General features: G+C 39.8%; 2 protein-coding genes across 4 annotated transcripts; both read left to right on the top strand.

Annotated features, from left to right (window-relative positions):
- The first annotated feature begins 288 nt into the window (after positions 1-288).
- Positions 289-9,663, top strand: golt1ba (golgi transport 1Ba). 3 transcript variants are annotated; one of them, XR_014915292.1, is made up of 6 exons: positions 289-543; positions 1,100-1,191; positions 3,579-3,757; positions 6,655-6,736; positions 7,475-7,538; positions 9,043-9,131. XR_014915292.1 is itself a non-coding variant. In XM_085433009.1 (6 exons), the coding sequence occupies exons 1-5, from the start codon at positions 519-521 to the stop codon at positions 7,082-7,084; spliced, it is 387 nt and encodes a 128-aa protein (XP_085289135.1). In that variant the 5' UTR covers positions 289-518; the 3' UTR covers positions 7,085-7,110; positions 9,043-9,131. The 3 variants fall into 3 exon arrangements, 2 of the variants coding, with proteins under 2 accessions (XP_085289135.1, XP_085289134.1); XM_085433009.1 differs by lacking the exon at positions 7,475-7,538 and adding an exon at positions 7,076-7,110; XM_085433008.1 differs by lacking the exon at positions 7,475-7,538 and having other exon boundaries at positions 296-543; positions 9,043-9,663.
- Positions 9,664-16,430: 6,767 nt separating this feature from the next.
- spx (spexin hormone) lies at positions 16,431-19,098 on the top strand. Its single transcript, XM_085433014.1, has 6 exons — positions 16,431-16,568; positions 17,018-17,101; positions 17,247-17,304; positions 17,431-17,493; positions 18,275-18,361; positions 18,923-19,098. Exons 1-6 carry the CDS (start codon positions 16,563-16,565, stop codon positions 18,985-18,987), a joined length of 363 nt encoding a protein of 120 aa, XP_085289140.1. The 5' UTR covers positions 16,431-16,562; the 3' UTR covers positions 18,988-19,098.
- The last annotated feature ends 661 nt before the right edge of the window (positions 19,099-19,759 follow it).

Here is a 19,759-nt window from a genome sequence, read left to right on the forward strand (position 1 = left end):
CCTGCTGGACGATTTACACCCTTTATCAACTATAACCAATTTTAATATATTACACATTTTAAATACATGAAGTCGGCGTTTAATAGGTAAACTGGAAAGTCTGGGTGAAAACAAAGCAATCAGGCAGTTACACATTTCTACATTGTTTGCCTGACAGACCAAACGCAGGCGTTAAAACAAGCGCGCACAATGTGGTACATTCAAGATGAGCAAATGTGTTGTTACGTTCCACTATTTTGCAACATATTCTACTATGTGCAATCCAGATGTTGTGTTATAATAGAGCAGGGTAGCTACGTGGTATATGTGTCCTAGTGAAGGTTATGTTATTAACTATAATCTTAATGAACGAAAGTTGCCAAGATGAATGCGTCATGGACGCTGTTCCGGAAGATGTCAGCGAGAGAAGGTGTGTTTCCGGAAGACGTGGCTGTTGCTGCAGTGGCAGCTGTCATCCAAAATTATTCTGAGAAGAGCTTTTTTGTTCTGCTTCTGTCTCATCCAGCTACATTATCAAGATGATTTCTCTAACGGACTCCCAAAGTAAGAGCTGTGTTTTTGAGTGTATCCGTAGGTTCCTGCTGTCTGAGCTAACCCTAGTTTGAGCTGCAGTGCTCAAAGTGCTAACTAGCACTGTCAGTACAAGAAAGTTACCTTTCATTTTTCTCTCATGACATTCAGTGGCACAAATAGCCAGCAGCTTTCCCCCCGATAATATCCGCTGTAGCCACTAGAACGACCAGAGTTACGTGCAAGTACATTATTAAGCGCTCTGACAACTTTACCATTCAGCGTGAGCAGCGGAGCTCCTTTGGAAGCCCTGCTGTGATTCTTATTGTGGATATTTCTGCCATCCTTGTTTGCATATGTGTTATTGGAGTACTTCCGTGTGCTTTAATTTGAAATAAGTCTGTTAGAGTTATGACTATGTGCAGGATTACATTCTGACATGCCGAGCATAGCTTCTGTCAATGTGTCCGTAACGAGATGTAAACCAATTGGTTTGCTTTCGACGTAGAAAAACGTGTAACAAAATATTATCTCTTCATGTTATCTTAAGATTTAAATGTCAGACTCTGATGGTTTGTGTGTCCTTCAGAGATTGGAATGGGATTAACAGGCTTCGGCGTGTTTTTCCTCTTCTTCGGGATGATCCTGTTCTTTGACAAAGCACTTCTGGCTATTGGAAATGTGAGTAACCTGTTGTTGTTGTTCCAAAGGATGTCTAAAAGTGCAACTTCTGATTACGCAGATGCATTACTGTGTGACACGTGACAATTATTATTAATTATAATCTGTTAGTGTGATCCAGCTGTGTTTAGTTTCACATAAACATAGCAACAGCATCATTAATAGCATCAAAGTGCCTCACTTTCTCAGCAGTGTCACATTTGCATTATTTCAGTTACACAGGAAATATAACTAAAATAAAATGTCTCAGTTATGAACTTGCAGGCCACTCTTCTGTGGAACCAGCTCCTAGTTTGGATTTGGGAGACAGACAACCTCTCTATGTATATTAGGCTGAAAACTTTAGTCTCTGATAAACAGCATAGTTAGGGCTGGATCAGGTGACCATAAATCTTTGAGGCTCCCCATGATGCACTGAGTGCTTCTTCTTCACTTTCCTTTTTTTAGGTCCATTTAGTTATTAGTTATTAAAATCTGACTTTCTTCCACAGCATGTCTTCCTCCTCTCGTCCCCAAACAGTCGCAGCAGATGGCCGCCCCGCCCTGCTGGGGGTTTCTTCCTGTTCCCAGGCAAATTTTCCTTCCCACTGTCACCAAAGTGCTTGCTCATAGGGGATCATCTGATTGTTGGGGCTTGTCTGTATCATTGTAGGGTCTTAACCTTATGGTATAGAGCACCCTAAAGTAACTCTTGTGTGATATGGCACTATATATACATAAAATTAAATTGAATTGAATCCAAAATCCCTCATAGATATTCAGCTGACTGCAATTATGATTCACGTGATTTTAACACATATAAACCTTCCAGTGAGCCCAATCGTCCCACGAAAGGGGGTAATGTTATCATGAAAAAGACCATTCCCATTTGGACAATAATGTTTCATGTCACAGGATTGCTATTACTGCTAAACATAAGAGAAGCACCCAATCACCTGACCATAGAGGTCAAAGGTTCAAGCATGATCTCTTGGTTTTTTTTAGCTGTTGAAAATGTATTCACTTCTGCGTGTCTCACTTTTTGCGATGCTGACGGCCTCTATTTGCTTTATAGTGCTCTGAATATCCACTGTAACCCTAATATCAATATCTGTCGTCATAGAACTAATGATGGACTATTATTGGAAGAGCTGCTCTTTGCCTTTGCTACCAAACTAAATCAGTTATGTGCCAGACTGCAATTCATACTTTCTAATCTATTTAATGACATATTTCCCATAGATCTGAATGTAAATGGCAGTTAGGCAGTGTACGGATACACTGTCCAGTTGAGCAGTCTTTGTGACAGAGGGTCCTGCCACATGGGCTGCAGCAATAAACCATCTTTTAAGATGGTTTATTGCTGCAGGTCTCTTAGACCTTTTCTTCCTGCTAACGTGAAACAAATTCAGAATAAACAGGACCTGCTTGGAATTTTTTATACATCATGCCGGGAGTATTGCATGAAGGCTTTTACTCTAACACTGGATAGATGGACTTGACACGTTCAAAATCATGACATTCATCATTTTTGTCGTTAGCAATATGGCTGCTTGTAAAAAGGATTGCATTTTGGATTTTTCTGTAGTGCTGCACAGTGTTAAAAATGTTCCTTCTAATATTCTCTGTAAGCACAGAAAATATACCCTACCAGTCAAAACGTTTAGAACAACAACATTCCAGTTATTTATTGGAATTCAAGTCGTTCGAGGTACAAAGGTAAGTTATGAACTGCCAGGTTAAAAAAAAAAAAAAAAAAGCTAAGGTTACCCAAAACTGAAAAAGTAATGCACATTTCAGAATTGCAGATGGCATTTTTCAGGAAACACAAAATGGGTTAACAATTTAAAGCTGTTCGGATCAAGCCTTGAAAGCTGGTGCTACTAATTTTTACAGGTGTTCCAACTTTTCTAGATCACTCACAGCACCCTCTGTCTGCATAAAAGCAGTGTTGGAGTGTGTTGCTACAAAAATGGTGAGGAAAAAGGCAATTAACAATGGAAGAGAGACAGACCATCATAAAATTTAGGTCTTTCCTACAGAGAAATTGCAAAGAAAGTCAAGGTGTCAGTGAGTATAGTTTCAAAAAGACATCAAAAGACACTCAGAAACAAACTCTAACAGGAAGAGGTCTGGCAGACCCAAAACTGAATCAGAGGACAAGTTTCTTAACCGCTTGCATGCATTTGGTTTGTGGCAACTCTACTGGCTACACAATTATCATTTAAAACCAATAAAATTAAACTCCAGTGTTTTTTCCTTCATTCATACTAGTGCAAATAATTGCTTTCTTTCAGTCTGTTTGGTATTTATATGATGCCAATGACAACACTGGATACTTGATTGCGTGTGCTTGCAGTTTTGAACCCTTCTCTAATATGTTTCCACTCTTTTTTTTGTCTCTGCAGATTCTCTTTGTTGCTGGACTCTCCTTTGTCATCGGCCTTGAGAGGACCTTCCGCTTCTTTTTCCAGAAGCACAAGATGAAGGCCACCAGTTTCTTCCTGGGAGGAGTGTTTGTGGTGTTGATTGGCTGGCCCATTATTGGAGTTTTGCTCGAGATCTATGGTTTTTTTCTCTTATTCAGGTAAGATGAATACAAAAGGCACACAACAGATTCAGTAGACTGACAGTTATCTTGTTTAAAGAGCCCACGAAACACTGAAACCTGAGATACAGTAAACTTATTCTTTACATGAAAGAAGCAGGATGACTTGAGAGATCTGATTGAAACTTGGGCTCAGTCCTGAAAAGCCCTAAATTTTATATATTAAATTGCACTTTGGAAAGCACTGTTTTCATCAAAGTTGCAGTGTGTTTAAAGACTTAAAGTGGACATGAAACACTACATGGAGTACTATGCTTTAAAAAACTGCCATGGATTTCGCACTGTCTGTCTTATTTCTGGATTTAAGAAATAACTGCTCAAAGTCTTTGAAACAAGTTTAGCACCATCCTGAGTCTGCACAGAACATGACATCACCGGGTTGGGTTGCTATTTGTGGTCTATAGACTTACTGTCACGATCAGGCGAGCCATTTATTATGGTTGAGAACAAAGCATGAACATTAAAAAATATATATATATACACTGTAAAAGCTAAATTCCTAACAAACTGAAAACCTGGAACACTGGGAATACCTGGAGACACTTTGGAAATATTGAGAGAACGAGGAGACGCGAGGGAGCATTAACAGACGCAGCCAACTGTTGTTGCAATTTGGCACTATATACATGAAATTGAATTAAATATCCTAGGAGCCACACATAGGCGAGCAGTCTGAGAGTGAAGAGCTCTGTTGGGTTAATATGGTACTTTGAGATTATTAAGATAAGATGGGGACTGAATATTCAAGAGCTTGTATGTGGTGAGAAGGATTTTAAATTCGATTCTGGATTTATCAGGGAACCAGTGATAAGAAGCCAATACAGGAGAAATTTGCTCTCTTTCTAGTCCCTGTCAGTATTTTCACTGTAGCATTTTGGTTCAACTGAAGCTTTTCAGTTCAGGGGCCCGTTCTTCGTACGTCGCTCACTACATCCAAGATCAAATGACACATCCAAGACCAAACCATCGCGCTAACCGTGAGCTCGCTAATCCGGTTCCCCGAACACACCTGTTGTTGACGATTAGTACAGCTGGACGCAGTAATGTGACATCACTGGGTGTCGTAAAAGGGGCTACGCATCGATAGTAGAAACATTGATCGGCAACCCGCTGATTGGTCGGCGAAAATGTCGAAGGGGCGCGCTCGGTATTTTCCGGCTGCAGAGCAAGAACTCTTGATTGAGGGATTTCAGGAGTTTCAGAGTTTAATTAAAACGCAAGGGAACACTGCAAAGGCTGCAAAAGCAAGGAGAGAGGGCTGGCAGAAAGTTGCTGACAAATTAAACTCGTAAGTAATTCAATAATAACAATAATAATGGAGTGGATTTATATAGCGCTTTTCAAGGCACCCAAAGCGCATGACAATACCACTATTCAGTCACTTTATTATTTATTCATAGATTTATTATATTACACTATATTATCCAATATTATATTACATTATATTATATTGTTATATTATATCCCCTTTCACATTAGAGCCACAACAGGACCCACTAGAACATGGGAACAAGTAAAAGTGAAATATAAGAATATTCTACAGAATGGTAATATTTATCTCTTATATTGCTTTTCGTCTCTTGGAAAGAGACCCTGAAATAATCTATTTGTTTGTTCATAAAAGCAACCAAGAAAAGGGCAGAGCAAAAAAAAAGACAGGTGGTGGTCCTGCACCCCCTCGTCAACAAGTTGGTTAAGTATATAATACCCTCACGGGAATATCGATATCTCTCAATGAGCACACTGTCACGCTGAGCTAAAGGATCCTGTCTGTCCCGCAATATACGCTGAATTCTGAGGACTCTCCTTATCAATCTTGCACCTTCCGCAATGGGTGGCTCGCGTAAACGGACAGGACATGGCTGCGACAGGCTTCCCAAATCCACCTTCGCTTTTATAGCCGTGGTCTCTCATCTTGATTACACGAAGTGATTTGCAATTACTACTCTGAAATATGAATTACATCTGTAATAATCACATACATGTAATAGAATGTTAATAGTTCATTTCCCTTTTTTAGGAAATGACCTGTATGTATCTGTGTGACATCAATAAAAGGATCAAGTGCTGCATTATCTTTAGTTACATTGATGTTATTTATTTATGGTGAAACAGTGGTGGAATATCGCTGTTGCTTTCGTATGATGACGCGGACATACCTGCGTGGCCGCGATCTAATCCTGTTTACATAAAGTAAACCTGCTCCCGAGCAGGTTTACGCTTACGGCTCGGTTGCTATGACAGCAAGTCCCGGATGAGCTTCGGGGAACCGAACGATCCAAGATCACGCGAAATCGTCAACAATCTAATCCGGCTAACCTACTTAGCGAGGTACGAAGAACAGGCCCCAGGAGTTTTTAGGTTAGTGCTAATATGTGGTAGATATCATTTTAGCCAGTGTTGTTTAGAAAATGTTTTCAAAATAGACTTGACAAGGGAAAGTCTGTCAATTCCAAAATTATCACCGGATAATTAAGATGGAACCAAGAGATGCAGATAATGCTTAAAGACGAAGACCAAGCCCAGTTCTGAGGAGCCTTGAGAGCTAGCAACAACTTGGTGTTAATAATCGACCTGTGGGATGATTCTTTCCATCTTCATTATAAAAACATTTATGCATAAAAGTTGGTCATCTGGTCTGGTTCATACGGAAGAGGATTAGGCTACTGGGGGGGAAAAGTGAGCACGTCTTTTTTTTTTTTTCTTCTTTTCCAGAATTCTGAGAAAAAATAATCCTGATGGGAAAAAAGTCAGAATTCTGACTAAAAAAGACATGCACGTGTTCAAATAATGTAATAATCAAAAAACACTTTTTTTCATGAATTGTCTTTGGCTTCTCCCCTCTGTCTTACTCTCCTTTCTTTAATCACATCCAGGGGCTTCTTTCCAGTGGTTGTAGGCTTTATCAGGAGAATACCAGTCCTTGGCTCCATCCTAAACCTGCCCTTTATCAGTGCAGTGAGTATTACCCAGCTCCACACCTGCTGTGCAGCTTTTGTTTAAACACAGCATGGTTTCTTCATTAATCATCATATTCAAACACCTCAAGCACAACAGATTAACCAGACTGCCCAAATAAATGCCATGGTTATTTAACTGAAAATCAATTTAGCAGACACACGAGCTCAGCATACACAGCTAGGATGGAAGCAGTTTGGAAAATTAAATGTAGTTTTGTGTGTTTAGCTTGTCTCACACATTGCTTTGTGGCTAATAAACATACCCCTACCATGCTGTTGTGTTGGAAGCTTTGTTTTGAGGTGAGCATCTGTCTTTATTTTTTTTTTTTTTCTTAAGCCTTCGTAAGGCTCTGAGGACAATCAGCAGTCGTGGTCAGTCACTGCCGATTTTCCTTTGCATGTTAACTTATCTAACACGCTTTGAGTCTCATCTTTTTGGAGCAGGTAATTGTCTTTTGTTTTTTAACCTTTAAGGCACACACCACAGGCATGTCATCTGAAGACTGATATATCTTAAGATGACATGTTGTACATCCAGTCAGCCAAGCCATCCATCGTCTTTTACTTCTCCAGTTCAGGGTTGCAGTGGCAAGAGTCGGTGGCCTGTCCAGGCTGGTGACCCTGGACAGGCCACCAGCCTATTGCAGGGATAGCACTGAGAGACATTGACAGTCACACTTGTAGCCAATTGAGAATCACCAGTGAAGTTTACCTGCTTGTCTTTGGACTGTGATAGGAAGCTTGAGTACCCGGAGAGAACCTGCAAATCCCACGCAGAATGGCCCCAGTGGATTTTAACAGTAAGGCTGCACCATGCAAAATGCAGTGAAATATGAATTGTACAAACTGCAGACAAAAGGATTTAAAAAGTTGGTCTGCAATGACCCACTGAATATTTTAACAAGCTAAACAGCCAGCTTCTATGGAAGATTAGCTGTCACAATTTCCCACTATCATGTTGGCTAACCTGACAAAATCTTGTAGTTATGGGCATATGTGCATACATTTTCTTCTTTTTTAACAGTATCATGCATAAAAGAAGTGGATATAGCCTTCAGATCTAAAAAGGAAGTCAGTTCCTTAAATGACATTAACCTGCTCTCTCTCCATTGGTATTTAATAGTCCACCTATAGCAGGTGCTGTAGGGGTTCAGTGCAATAAGGACTGGGCAGCAGTCAAAGGCAGAGGTCCCGTTGGCTCTAGGGAAGGGGTCTCGAAGTCCAGTTCTTGAGGGCTGGTGTCCTAAATCTTTTCCATGTGTCCCTGTTGCAACACACCTGTATACAATTAGTAGGTCACTAGCAAGACTGTATAGAACAGGGGCGGGCAGTTCCAGACCTCGAGGGCCGGTGTCCTCATTTTAGATGTGTCCTTGATCCAGCACAGCTGATTCAAATGGCTCAATTACCTCCTCAACGTATATCTTTTCCTCAACATAAGTTCTCCAGAGGCCTGGTAATGAACTAATCACTTGATTAGTTCATTACCAGGCCTCTGGAGAACTTCAAGACATGTTGAGAAGGTAATTTATCCATTTAAATCAGCTGTGTTGGATCAAGGACACCGGCCCTCGAGGCCTGGAGTCTGACACCTGTGGGTTAGGGGTTGCCATTTCAGCATGCAGTCAAGTTCTATACTCTTGCTAATGACCTACTAATTTTATTCAGGTGTGTTGCAACAGGGACACATGGAAACGTTTGAGGACACCAGCCCTCAAGGACTGGAATTTGAGACCCGTACTCTAGGGACATGGAGTGTCACCTCTTTTGTGGGGAAGGCGTCTGACTAAGTGCTTTTGGTTAGAGATACAGGTTAGATATACTCATCAGGCTCACATCAGCACATATAGCTCAGGTTCTGAAAAGTGTTTCCTGGAGAGGGGCTAGACTCTGTTCCACTTTGGAGTTTCCCCTAGTGGGAGGTGGGTTTGGTATATACTAGGCTGCCTGTTTTACCCTGGTGGACGAAAGGGTTTCCCTGCACCATCAGGTTGTGTGCGATTATGTACTGAAAGTATAGTATTCAGACTTGTTAGACTCGTCTTTTTTGTTTGTTTAAACAGAAAGTAGTGCACACAACCTCGTTGCAAACAGGTTATAAAAATGACCTGAAATTTTGAGACTGTGCCTTGTCAGCTGTGGTGTGTCCCTTTAGGTCATGCATGCTTCACTTTAAAGTGTTGCAGGATAATCGCAAACACTGCAGTTCAGCCGCTCCTACATTTATCTGTGCCAAACATTCTCCACATGAGTCCTGAATGCCAACAAGTTGTCACTTAACACGGTTTCTTTCTTTTCTTTCAGTATGCGGACAAAGTGGGCGAGAGCAACACTATGGTATAACAGTGACTTTTTGTAACCAGAGAAAGTTGTTTGATTATAGGTTTTATAAAGCATCACAATCTCCCATGGTGCTGAGTAAAAGCACCTAAATATACAGATCAGATTCAGATTTCCACATTCAAGCAGACAAGGACTGTTTTTGTCTGTAACTTCAGTGGTCAGCACTACCAATCACAGATTCATCACTGTATCGCACCATCAGTTTCTTACTGTCAACACTAAAGTCTCTACAATAAATGTTTCAAATGCCATCGATCCCTTCGCCATTGACTGCATCTTGCGTTTAAAAGGAGGATAGAAGACTCCCTCAAGGCCCGACTTTATCTACATGATGTTCTTAATCTGTGGAACTGTCAGATAAAACTACCCAGTGCAAGGACAAGAAGTGGAAGTGCATCCTGCCATGTTTGCCACGTTTGTGCCTGTGCTTTAACCTAATTTGCACAAAAGCTTTTAAATCCAGGATTTTGTTTACAGTTACACCCCCGTTCAGCTGTTGGAATATTTACTTTGTCCATTTCTTTGTGATTGTGTTCAGTGTTGGCTAGAAGTGTTTCTGTATAAATTATTTTTTAAATATGATCGCTTGACTTTATCTGTTATGAGTGGCAGTCTGTCTACTCGTTCGTTGGGATAGACACAGTTCTCGAGTTAAGTGTTCAAAGACAATGTTCATGCAACACACAAGTTAAGGACACATTGGATCTTGATGAATTAATATTCAAATTGTAAATCCTTACTGACGCACAAAATAGTTTTATACCAAAATCATATACTGTTTGAGAGCTAGGATTTAAAATTACAACAAAAGTTTAAATTATTTTCTGCCTTTTTTTTTTTTTAGCTTTTATGATTTACTTGTTTTTTGTTTGTTTGTTTGTTTTAATAACCGGTAGTAGGAAATGTTGTTGGGTGACTGCTATTAGACATTTAAACAGAAGATGACATGCTACTAACTATAGGCATCAGACCTGTGATATTAGATGTTGCTAAATAAATAAGAGAAGGCTACAAAGCCAAACAGGATTATTATCAATAAAAACTTCTGTGTGGAACTGAAAAAATACTATTACAAAATAAAAAAGGAAACAACTTTCCCCAGCTGGGCCAGATAAAGCTAAGGCACCACAAGTGTGGCACAACTATGTGCATTTTTTTTTTTTTGACAGTGTTGTGGAGGGTCTTCAAAGAGTACTCAAATAGTTTGCAGTAAATATTGAATAATATTTTTGCCATCCGTCTTACTTTTTATAATCATTTCCTGTTTGCTTCCACCAAAGGGGACAGCATGTGGAATAGGCTCAAGCCCCCAAAACACTGAGTTGGATAAGCGAGTAGGTTTGTAAAATTCTTTCGCCTGTGAGGCTTTTTCAGTGTTTTCAGTGTTGACATGACAGTGATCAAAAAAAGCAACACTTGAATCTATTCTAAGGTTTTTGGGCCTAATTCACTAATATGTGTGAACAAATATTCTTAGCTGAAATAGGTGTGCATAAAAAGTTACTCTCATGTTTATGAGATGTGCACATAAGAATCATTCAACAGCCCATGCCCACAGTCAGTATACTGATTTATCTAAGGTAACACTTTAGATAACTAACTAACTAACAGCTCTAAAGCTTAACCTAGACTAAAATGTAGCGTATGTTCAATGACTTTGTCACCATTATACACCATAGATGGGGGTAAGTAATTCATTTTATAAAGGTATAAGAACACACAAGACATAAGAGGGCCACACCAATAACTAAACTCAAGCCTGCTCAGTATTTATTTCATTATAAATTTTTAATTGTTTAATTTAGATTTCACGAGTAAAAATGCCAACATTTAATCATTATTTGATCAATATTTCCAAAACAATTGTGAACAAAATGAGTGAGAAAGATCGAGGCTATTTTGGGCTTGAAAATGTGTATTAAAGTCAGATTGAATGTCTTCAGTATCTCAGTGTATGGATTTGTTAAACTTTATCTCTGAAAAATGTTTGTTTACATAAAAAGGTTGAACGAAGAGAGCCAGCATCTTCTGAGCAAGGTTCCCTACATGTGGAAAGTTCTTGCCTCTGAGAGGAAAATAGAAATCCAGCACTCAGACTAAATGGAAGATTGTTCTGCTACTAATAAATCAAAAATCAAAATATTTTGATTCAGCGTTCTCGCCTGATGATGGTAACTATTTTAGTTACAACACCTCAACTCTTGGAAAGGGCACCTGCTAATATGCTTCTTTTTTCTCAGGGTATATTTGTGTTGCCCATCAAGTACTCTGATAAATTCCCCATCAGATATATATTTTTTGCAGTTTTGTAGGAACCTGCAATTTTTATTTCACCCAACATTTGTCTGGCCTCACATATACCAAAGGAAACACACTGGACCTGGTTTTTACTTTTATTATTTACATTTAATAAGGACTGTATTTGTTCTGGGGACATCTTTATTTGTGATCATCATGTTACTGTGTGGTTAGCGCTCGCGTCTTACATTCCTGTGCGGCTGTGAAATTCCCTGCTTTTGAACAGTCTTATTCCTTCACAATGACCAACAGTGGTTTTACGATCTTCTTTCCATTTCAGATAACATATATCGTGTTACAGTGAGGTCAGCTCCTGTTTCAAAATCTTTACTTTAGACAAATGACAGGATTTGCAGTTTAAAGTGTTCTTGTCAAAAAGTGGAGCATTTGTTGAACTCAACTCATTTATACATTCACCTGCTTCGATTAAAGGATGATGCATTATAGAAAGATTTTGACATGTTTAATTGTATAGTTAGCACTTTTTTGGCTAAGTGCCTACTCATTTTAAGAATCCCGCCACTTAAAAAGCAAACAAAAACAAGCTTAACAAGTTTCTCTCATTTACAGGCCAATCTAAAATTATTTTTTATGCAAAGATGTTAGAGAAGGGTGTGGCTAAAAGCTTACAGCTGTTTTGGACAAATACAGCTTTCTGGATCATTTTCAGTCCGTCTTTAATCAAGCTCATTTAACTGGAACAGGTCTTCCTCCTTTGATCCAATGATGAAGAAGAATGTTCTGTTTTGTTTGACCTGACCTCTGCCCTTTGAACTGCTGACTACTACATGCGTGGTGCTTGTATCTGGGTCTGCTTTGGATTGGTTCTCCTTATATCTGTCTGAACAGTCCTTTCCTGTGTTGTTTCCCAGTACAGGTCCTCTTCCACCTCTCTTGCCTATAATGTGCCATAACGTTCCACCTGGGGGCTTTTATTGTATTTGTTAAATCTTCTCCCTTTTCAGCACATTTTGAGCACCTTTAAGAACTTTTTTTTTATCACTGATATGATGATGTTTCTCCAGTCTAGAAAAAAAAGTGCTATATTAAAAAAAACCCAACATTTTAACTTTGACACCGATGCAGCCCGAGCAGATCCCTGTGATCAGAGAACTAAAGCTTTTACCACAGTGACTCTGGAACTCTTTCCCACTGAGCCTGTGACCTGTGGACTCATCTGTGCTGTTTTTTTACAAAGCAGCTAAAAAACAAAAACTTTTGGGGGAAACCTTTTGTCCCTTTTTGTTTTTTACTGTTTTTGTTCTGAAGCTCTTTGTGATATTTATCTTGGAAAGAATTATATAAATAAAAATGTTCTTAACTAAATGAAAAAGCTGGTCTTGATTGTTCCATCCCTGCATGTGTAAAGTTTGGTTAAAAAGTCCTTGTTGTAATGCAGCTTTGCTAAACAAGGTTTGTCTATTCCCACTCTGCGTCAGTCAAGTTCTTGCATTTCTTGATTCAGATTGCAGTAAATAAATACTTAGAAGACTGGGGTTAGGCTAAATGGTGATTTTAAATTGCCCATAGGTTTGAATGTGAATTTGAATGGTGGTTTGTCTCTCTGTATTAGCCCTGCAGCAGACTGGCAACCTGTCTATGGGTGCACCCTGCCTCTCGCCCTGAGACAGCTTGGATAGACTAAAGATTTTATATATACAGTGGGGCAAAAAAGTATTTAGTCAGCCACCGATTGTGCAAGTTCCCCACCTAAAATGATGACAGAGGTCAGTAATTTGCACCAGAGGTACACTTCAACTGTGAGAGACAGAATGTGAAAAAAAAAAATCCATGAATCCACATGGTAGGATTTGTAAAGAATTTATTCGTAAATCAGGGTGGAAAATAAGTATTTGGTCAATAACAAAAATACAACTCAATACTTTGTAACATAACCTTTGTTGGCAATAACAGAGGTCAAACGTTTACTATAGGTCTTTACCAGGTTTGCACACACAGTAGCTGGTATTTTGGCCCATTCCTCCATGCAGATCTTCTCGAGAGCAGTGATGTTTTGGGGCTGTCGCCGAGCAACACGGACTTTCAACTCCCGCCACAGATTTTCTATGGGGTTGAGGTCTGGAGACTGGCTAGGCCACTCCAGGACTTTCAAATGCTTCTTACGGAGCCACTCCTTTGTTGCCCGGGCGGTGTGTTTTGGATCATTGTCATGTTGGAAGACCCAGCCTCGTTTCATCTTCAAAGTTCTCACTGATGGAAGGAGGTTTTGGCTCAAAATCTCACGATACATGGCCCCATTCATTCTGTCCTTAACACGGATCAGTCGTCCTGTCCCCTTGGCAGAAAAACAGCCCCATAGCATGATGTTTCCACCCCCATGCTTCACAGTAGGTATGGTGTTCTTGGGATGCAACTCAGTATTCTTCTTCCTCCAAACACGACGAGTTGAGTTTATACCAAAAAGTTCTACTTTGGTTTCATCTGACCACATGACATTCTCCCAATCCTCTGCTGTATCATCCATGTGCTCTCTGGCAAACTTCAGACGGGCCTGGACATGCACTGGCTTCAGCAGCGGAACACGTCTGGCACTGCGGGATTTGATTCCCTGCCGTTGTAGTGTGTTACTGATGGTGACCTTTGTTACTTTGGTCCCAGCTCTCTGCAGGTCATTCACCAGGTCCCCCCGTGTGGTTCTGGGATCTTTGCTCACCGTTCTCATGATCATTTTGACCCCACGGGATGAGATCTTGCGTGGAGCCCCAGATCGAGGTTGATTATCAGTGGTCTTGTATGTCTTCCATTTTCTGATGATTGCTCCCACAGTTGATTTTTTCACACCAAGCTGCTTGCCTATTGTAGATTCACTCTTCCCAGTCTGGTGCAGGTCTACAATACTTTTCCTGGTGTCCTTCGAAAGCTCTTTGGTCTTGGCCATGGCGGAGTTTGGAGTCTGACTGTTTGAGGCTGTGGACCGGTGTCTTTTATACAGATGATGAGTTCAAACAGGTGCCATTCATACAGGTAACGAGTGGGGGACAGAAAAGCTTCTTACAGAAGACGTTACAGGTCTGTGAGAGCCAGAGATTTTCCTTGTTTGAGGTGACCAAATACTTATTTTCCACCCTGATTTATGAATAAATTCTTTACAAATCCTACCATGTGGATTCATGGATTTTTTTTTCACATTCTGTCTCTCACAGTTGAAGTGTACCTCTGGTGCAAATTACTGACCTCTGTCATCATTTTAAGTGGGGGAACTTGCACAATCGGTGGCTGACTAAATACTTTTTTGCCCCACTGTATCTCCTAAACACAAACACCAAATCATGCACACTGCTCATAAGTAGATGAAGATGAACACACGCACAAAAAAACTACAAATAGGCAAATTAATTAAATGGCCTATTTTATTTTTAAAATGTCCACTAATTAATATTAAAATATGAGCAGTTTAGAAAAGAAAGAATTCAAAATGATGAGTACTAATGTCAAGATAAAAGCAACACTCCTGTACATCACAAGGTAAATGCAGTGTCAAATGAACACCAGTAAAACCAAAAACAACAAGGACAAACAAGGAACAAAAGAAAAGAATAGCCCTTTATTGTTGTTGTACATGTACAACGAAATTCTGGGTGTCCACACCAACTGTGCTGAAACAAAAAAGAAATAGTAGACAGCAGGAAGAAATATAAAACAGGAGAAATAAATACAATCAAGTGGGATATAAAGTATACAAAACAAGAGAATGTATCCAAAAATGAGAGAGAGAATAGGCCCACATTACAAAACAAGATGCAAAATGCTTGGAAGTGGTGCAAAGAGAAGACCGAATAGAGTGGCCTGTGTGTGATTGGCCTGAGTGATGGGGGCTACTCAAACCATGGCTCAGATTGGTGAGGTGGGTGGGGTAGTGTTGTTGACGATCTGAATGGACCAGAGGAAGAAGCTGTTTGTGAGTCTCACTGACTTGAGGAGCCGACCACACCACTGCTGTGTCATCTGCAAACTTCACTATGAGGTTATTGCTGAAATTGGCTTTGCAGTCATGTGTGAGCAGGGTTTAGAGAAATGAGCTGAGGACTCAGCCCTGAGGGGAGCCAGTGTTGTAGATAAAGGATGGATAAACATGTGATGGTGTTGATCCTAACAGATTGAGGTGTGTTAGTATTGAGTTTTTGCAGTATCATCCTTAACTCTGCTGATATCCCACTGAAAGATGAGTCATCCAGGGCTCATTTTCTGGGAAAATCATCACCTGCACCAACTCTCTGTGGCTTTGGAGTTTGCCCATTCTCTGACCCAGGCTAAGGAGATGCTCCAAGCCCTGTTCATCACCTCCACATTCCCAATTCCTCCACCTCGCAGCAGTAGCAGCAGGAAATCCTTTCCACATCACAGTAGCAGTGGACAAGCCTTCCCACGTTGCAGCAGCAGCAGCAGTGACCCAACTCCTTGAGTCCCTCCTCGTTCACATCACCGCCACAGCTAAATCTCACCTCCTGCAGTTCTCGGCCCAACCATTCTTATGGATTTAACCACCATCCTTCTGATCAGCAGATGACCTGCTGAGCTACAGCCACCCCATGAGTGTAACCGTATTAAAAAATGCACACAAATGCTTGGTGGCATCTTTGAGTAACCAGCTACAATGTGGGAAATAGGACAGTTAGTGATATTCTTCTATTACTGACAGTGAACATCACTCATTCACTCCTGTAGGCTGTGGACTGTTCCTTTCATTAGTGGATATGTTGCCTTTTGATTCATTAAATGAACTCACATCTCTCCGTATACTGCTCCAGTAAGCAAGGTGCAAACATTAAAAATTACCACAGAGGAGAATATTGCTGTTGTTATGAACATCCAGGGTGCTCCACATTTCATATTAATGGCCTGCAGCTCCGACTAATTTTGAAAAACCACCCTGGGGAGCAGGAAGTGTTTAGAGAAGCTTGATTCAATTCACAGGTATTTTACAACAGACTTCAGCTGTCTGTGAAAGGAACTGGATCGATTAGTGGCACAATTCATTCACTCTCCTAACCGCCCCCTTTCCATCAAACTTGCATGACCTATTGCTGGCAGCATCTTGACAGAGCATAGAAGGTTCACAGAGGATATAAGTAGAGGCAGAGGAAACACCACCAGCAGCTACCCTGAACCTTCTACTCTCTCATCGTCTCTGCAGGCGCCAGGCTTACAGGACCTGTGATACCATGAAGGTAGGTGGAAGGCATGAAACGTTTGCAGTATTTTGGTGGAAGGAATTTATTTATTTATTTTTCTTTTAAAACAGGTTTCATTGGAAATTTTTTTTTAAAATATCTGGGCTTTTTGCATCCTCAAAAAAGTGAAATGCATTCTTTCTTGAAAATGTCATTTAGGAAAATGTTATCTTAACTAAACATTTTAATATCTCACTTTCTAAAAGATGAATCAATCAGCAATATCCAAGTAATTTTGGAGATGTCCTCACTAAAAGTTCACTTTTTTCTTTGTATTCACAGATATATTGCATATACACGTTTTTCACTGAGGCTTCACAGTTACTGAGTTAATTATTAAAAGATTTCTTCAAGTGAATATAAAGGCACATATCTGAGTGAGTCGGTCTGTGAGGAAGATGAAGGATGCTGATGACATGATTTGATCATTTCTTTTTTGCTGACAGGGTTTGAAGACTGTCACAATAGCGTATGTACTCACACTTTTATTACTGGCAACATTTATCTCCCAGTCACGGAGCACGCCAAAGGTACGGCTGGTTTGATTTAATTTTTTTCCCCTGTTGAACTGCTTTGTTACAAGATTACCAAAACAATTATTCATATTCTGACAGTATTCTAAAGTCATAAAAATATCTCCAGCTTTGATCTTCAAATACTATTTCTTCTATAAAGGGCTCATTCCAGCGAAGAAACTGGACCCCGCAGGCTATGCTGTACCTCAAGGGCACCCGTATGTATCTAGCTACTGACATAATAGGAACAGGGTGACGATAAACATTTACTGTCACCATTTATCTATTTATTTAGTTAGTTATGTAAATAAACCATAAAGTTGTTTTTAAAAACATTTTTTCAGAGGGAAGAAGGTTCATCTCAGAGGACCGAAAAGAAGGAGATGTCTACGACACTCTTCACCTAGGTACAATAAAGTATCCTGTAAAATGTAATAACAAATCCATCCATCCATCCATTCGCTTCCGCTTGTCCTTTTCAGGGTCGCGGGGGGTGCTGGAGCCTATCCCAGCTGTCATAGGGCGAGAGGCAGGGTACACCCTGGACAGGTCGCCAGTCTGTCGCAGGGCTAACACACAGGGACAGACAACCATTCGCACTCACATTCATTCGCACATTCACACCTAGTGACAATTTGGATTATCCAATTAACCTATCCTCACAAGCTGCATGTCTTTGGACGGTGGGAGGAAGCCGGAGTACCCGGAGGGAACCCACGCAAACACGGGGAGAACATGCAAACTCCACACAGAAAGACCCCGGCCTGATGTTGGAATTGAACTCAGGACCTTCTTGCTGTGCGGCAACAGTGCTAACCACCGTGCCACCGTGCTGCCCTTTGTATAATAAGTAATAACAAATGAATAATTTTTAAAAAAAAAGTAAAGAACCTTTAGTCATCATTGGTGATAACCATAACTCTAATTTGAAAGCAAAATAGCCTCTTGAAAAAAATGAAAATGGTTTTGGATATGTGTGTGGGGGGGGGGGAACATTTTGATTGCACAGGGCTTATGGTAAACACTGATGGTGACTTAGACCTCACAGAGTTAACTTTCATTATTTAAAAGAATGACAAAAAAAAAAAAAAAAAACTTTCCATGTTTATACACAGTAAGTGGTTTTCATGGCGGACCTTGACCTGCAATCACCTTCAGGACTGTGTGTTGTGTTTTCTTGATTGTCAGAGACTCGTAGTCACAACACAGAGAAGCTGACTGTGGACCAGGCTGCTACTGTTCTGCTTAATTTCCTACAGCAAGCTAGAGAGGGAGGTGAGAGCAGAATCTGGACCTATGGGTTCTATATACACGTTTTTCAAATGTATGTTTTTCATGCTTTGAGCATCACAAGATGCCATGATGGCCACTTCAGCTGTTTTTGAGAGAAGGTAGATATTTCTAGAGCTGACTGGGTAACTCATATACTGTACACTGTCATAGTGCAACTCCGACCAAATATACAAAAAAAAAATGATTAACTGTCCTTTAATATCTCTGTGAGAAAACAGATGATTTAGGTGTTAGAGTTCAAGTTGTGGGAACTATGGTACTATGGTAGTTGTCAGCATGGCTGTGTCATTGCAGTTTTATGAAGGTTTTTTGCAACACAAATTTGCCTTTATGCCCTAATAAAGAAAAGAGATTGAATTTTTTTTTTTTTAATTTGTTCCAGTTCGAATAAACTTCAGATTGTAGTGAAAAGGCAATAATAGAAAAAATAAAAATAAAAATAAAGATCTCAAATCTTGTGGCATTTAGTTCAAAATGTGTGTTTTGTTCTTCTTTTTGCTCAATTTCAATTCCATACTTTCTTTTACCGTTCCTCTCTTCTAGCTGATGAAAACGCAGATGAGGTGTATATCCAGGAGCTACCAGTGTGGAAGAGGGAATATTTCTAATGTTTGTATCATTGCCAGACAACCTCTGATTTGTTCTGTGTGGGGGAAAAGGAAGCTGTAAATATAAATTCTCTAAATATGAAATGTGATGTTTTAATAAAAAGAGTTTAATTGAAACTGTTTGGGGCAAATTTTCTACTTTTATGGGCAGTGTTATTTTTCAGGTATATAATCAATCCCTGTAAAACAAAATCAAGAAGCTCCAAATTTCAAAAATATGAATCAAGAATTTAAACAGAACTGAAATTAGGTTACTTGGAAATTCAAGGAAAGATAAGTGTAAACGTGATGATAAATAATAAAATAGAGTACATCAGAATTTTTGCAATATTAGACCACAAGATTACCTTGGAAAACTCAAAACATATACAAACCATTTCAGTCCAGAGTGAAGCAAAGCGTCTTTTGAATCAAATCACGTCATGTAGCTTGTTCCCTTATATTGCCATATTTAAACTACTGTGTAGAGGTGTGTGGTAACACCAAAGTGCACTGTAAAAATTGTGTACTTTAAAAAAAAAAAAAAAAGGGCAATAAGTAGTCGTTAGATTTTGCCCATCACTTTCTTATGTGAAGTGGTAGTTGCATCATCCTAGTGATTCCAAATGTCACTTGTGCAACAAGTCCAATCACAAAAAGTCAGTGGATACTGAGACGCATAGTTTACAGATGTAACCAAATTTTTGCAAAGTCAAATGCTGCAGACCTTCCAACCTCAACTTTTCGGCCTTCAGATTAGCTCAGTGGTCCCTTTGTTCAGTGTAAAGTCCAC

The sequence above is a fragment of the Copadichromis virginalis genome, linkage group LG15 (genome assembly GCF_057382275.1).
Source record: "Copadichromis virginalis isolate Kocher_CV1m ecotype Utaka linkage group LG15, C_Virginalis_male_GT1.1, whole genome shotgun sequence".
Taxonomy (NCBI): Eukaryota; Metazoa; Chordata; class Actinopteri; order Cichliformes; family Cichlidae; genus Copadichromis; species Copadichromis virginalis.

What these genes read in the sequence shown, in the direction of transcription:
- golt1ba (XM_085433008.1), top strand. Translation starts at nt 519, where the DNA reads ATGATTTCTCTAACGGACTCCCAAA. An exon ending in TTCTCTAACGGACTCCCAAA is followed by an intron (nt 544 to 1,099) that starts GTAAGAGCTGTG and finishes TGTGTCCTTCAG; the next exon opens with AGATTGGAATGGGATTAACA. An exon ending in GGTTTTTTTCTCTTATTCAG is followed by an intron (nt 3,758 to 6,654) that starts GTAAGATGAATA and finishes AATCACATCCAG; the next exon opens with GGGCTTCTTTCCAGTGGTTG.
- spx (XM_085433014.1), top strand. An exon ending in AGTCACGGAGCACGCCAAAG is followed by an intron (nt 17,102 to 17,246) that starts GTACGGCTGGTT and finishes TCTTCTATAAAG; the next exon opens with GGCTCATTCCAGCGAAGAAA. An exon ending in CTACGACACTCTTCACCTAG is followed by an intron (nt 17,494 to 18,274) that starts GTACAATAAAGT and finishes CTTGATTGTCAG; the next exon opens with AGACTCGTAGTCACAACACA.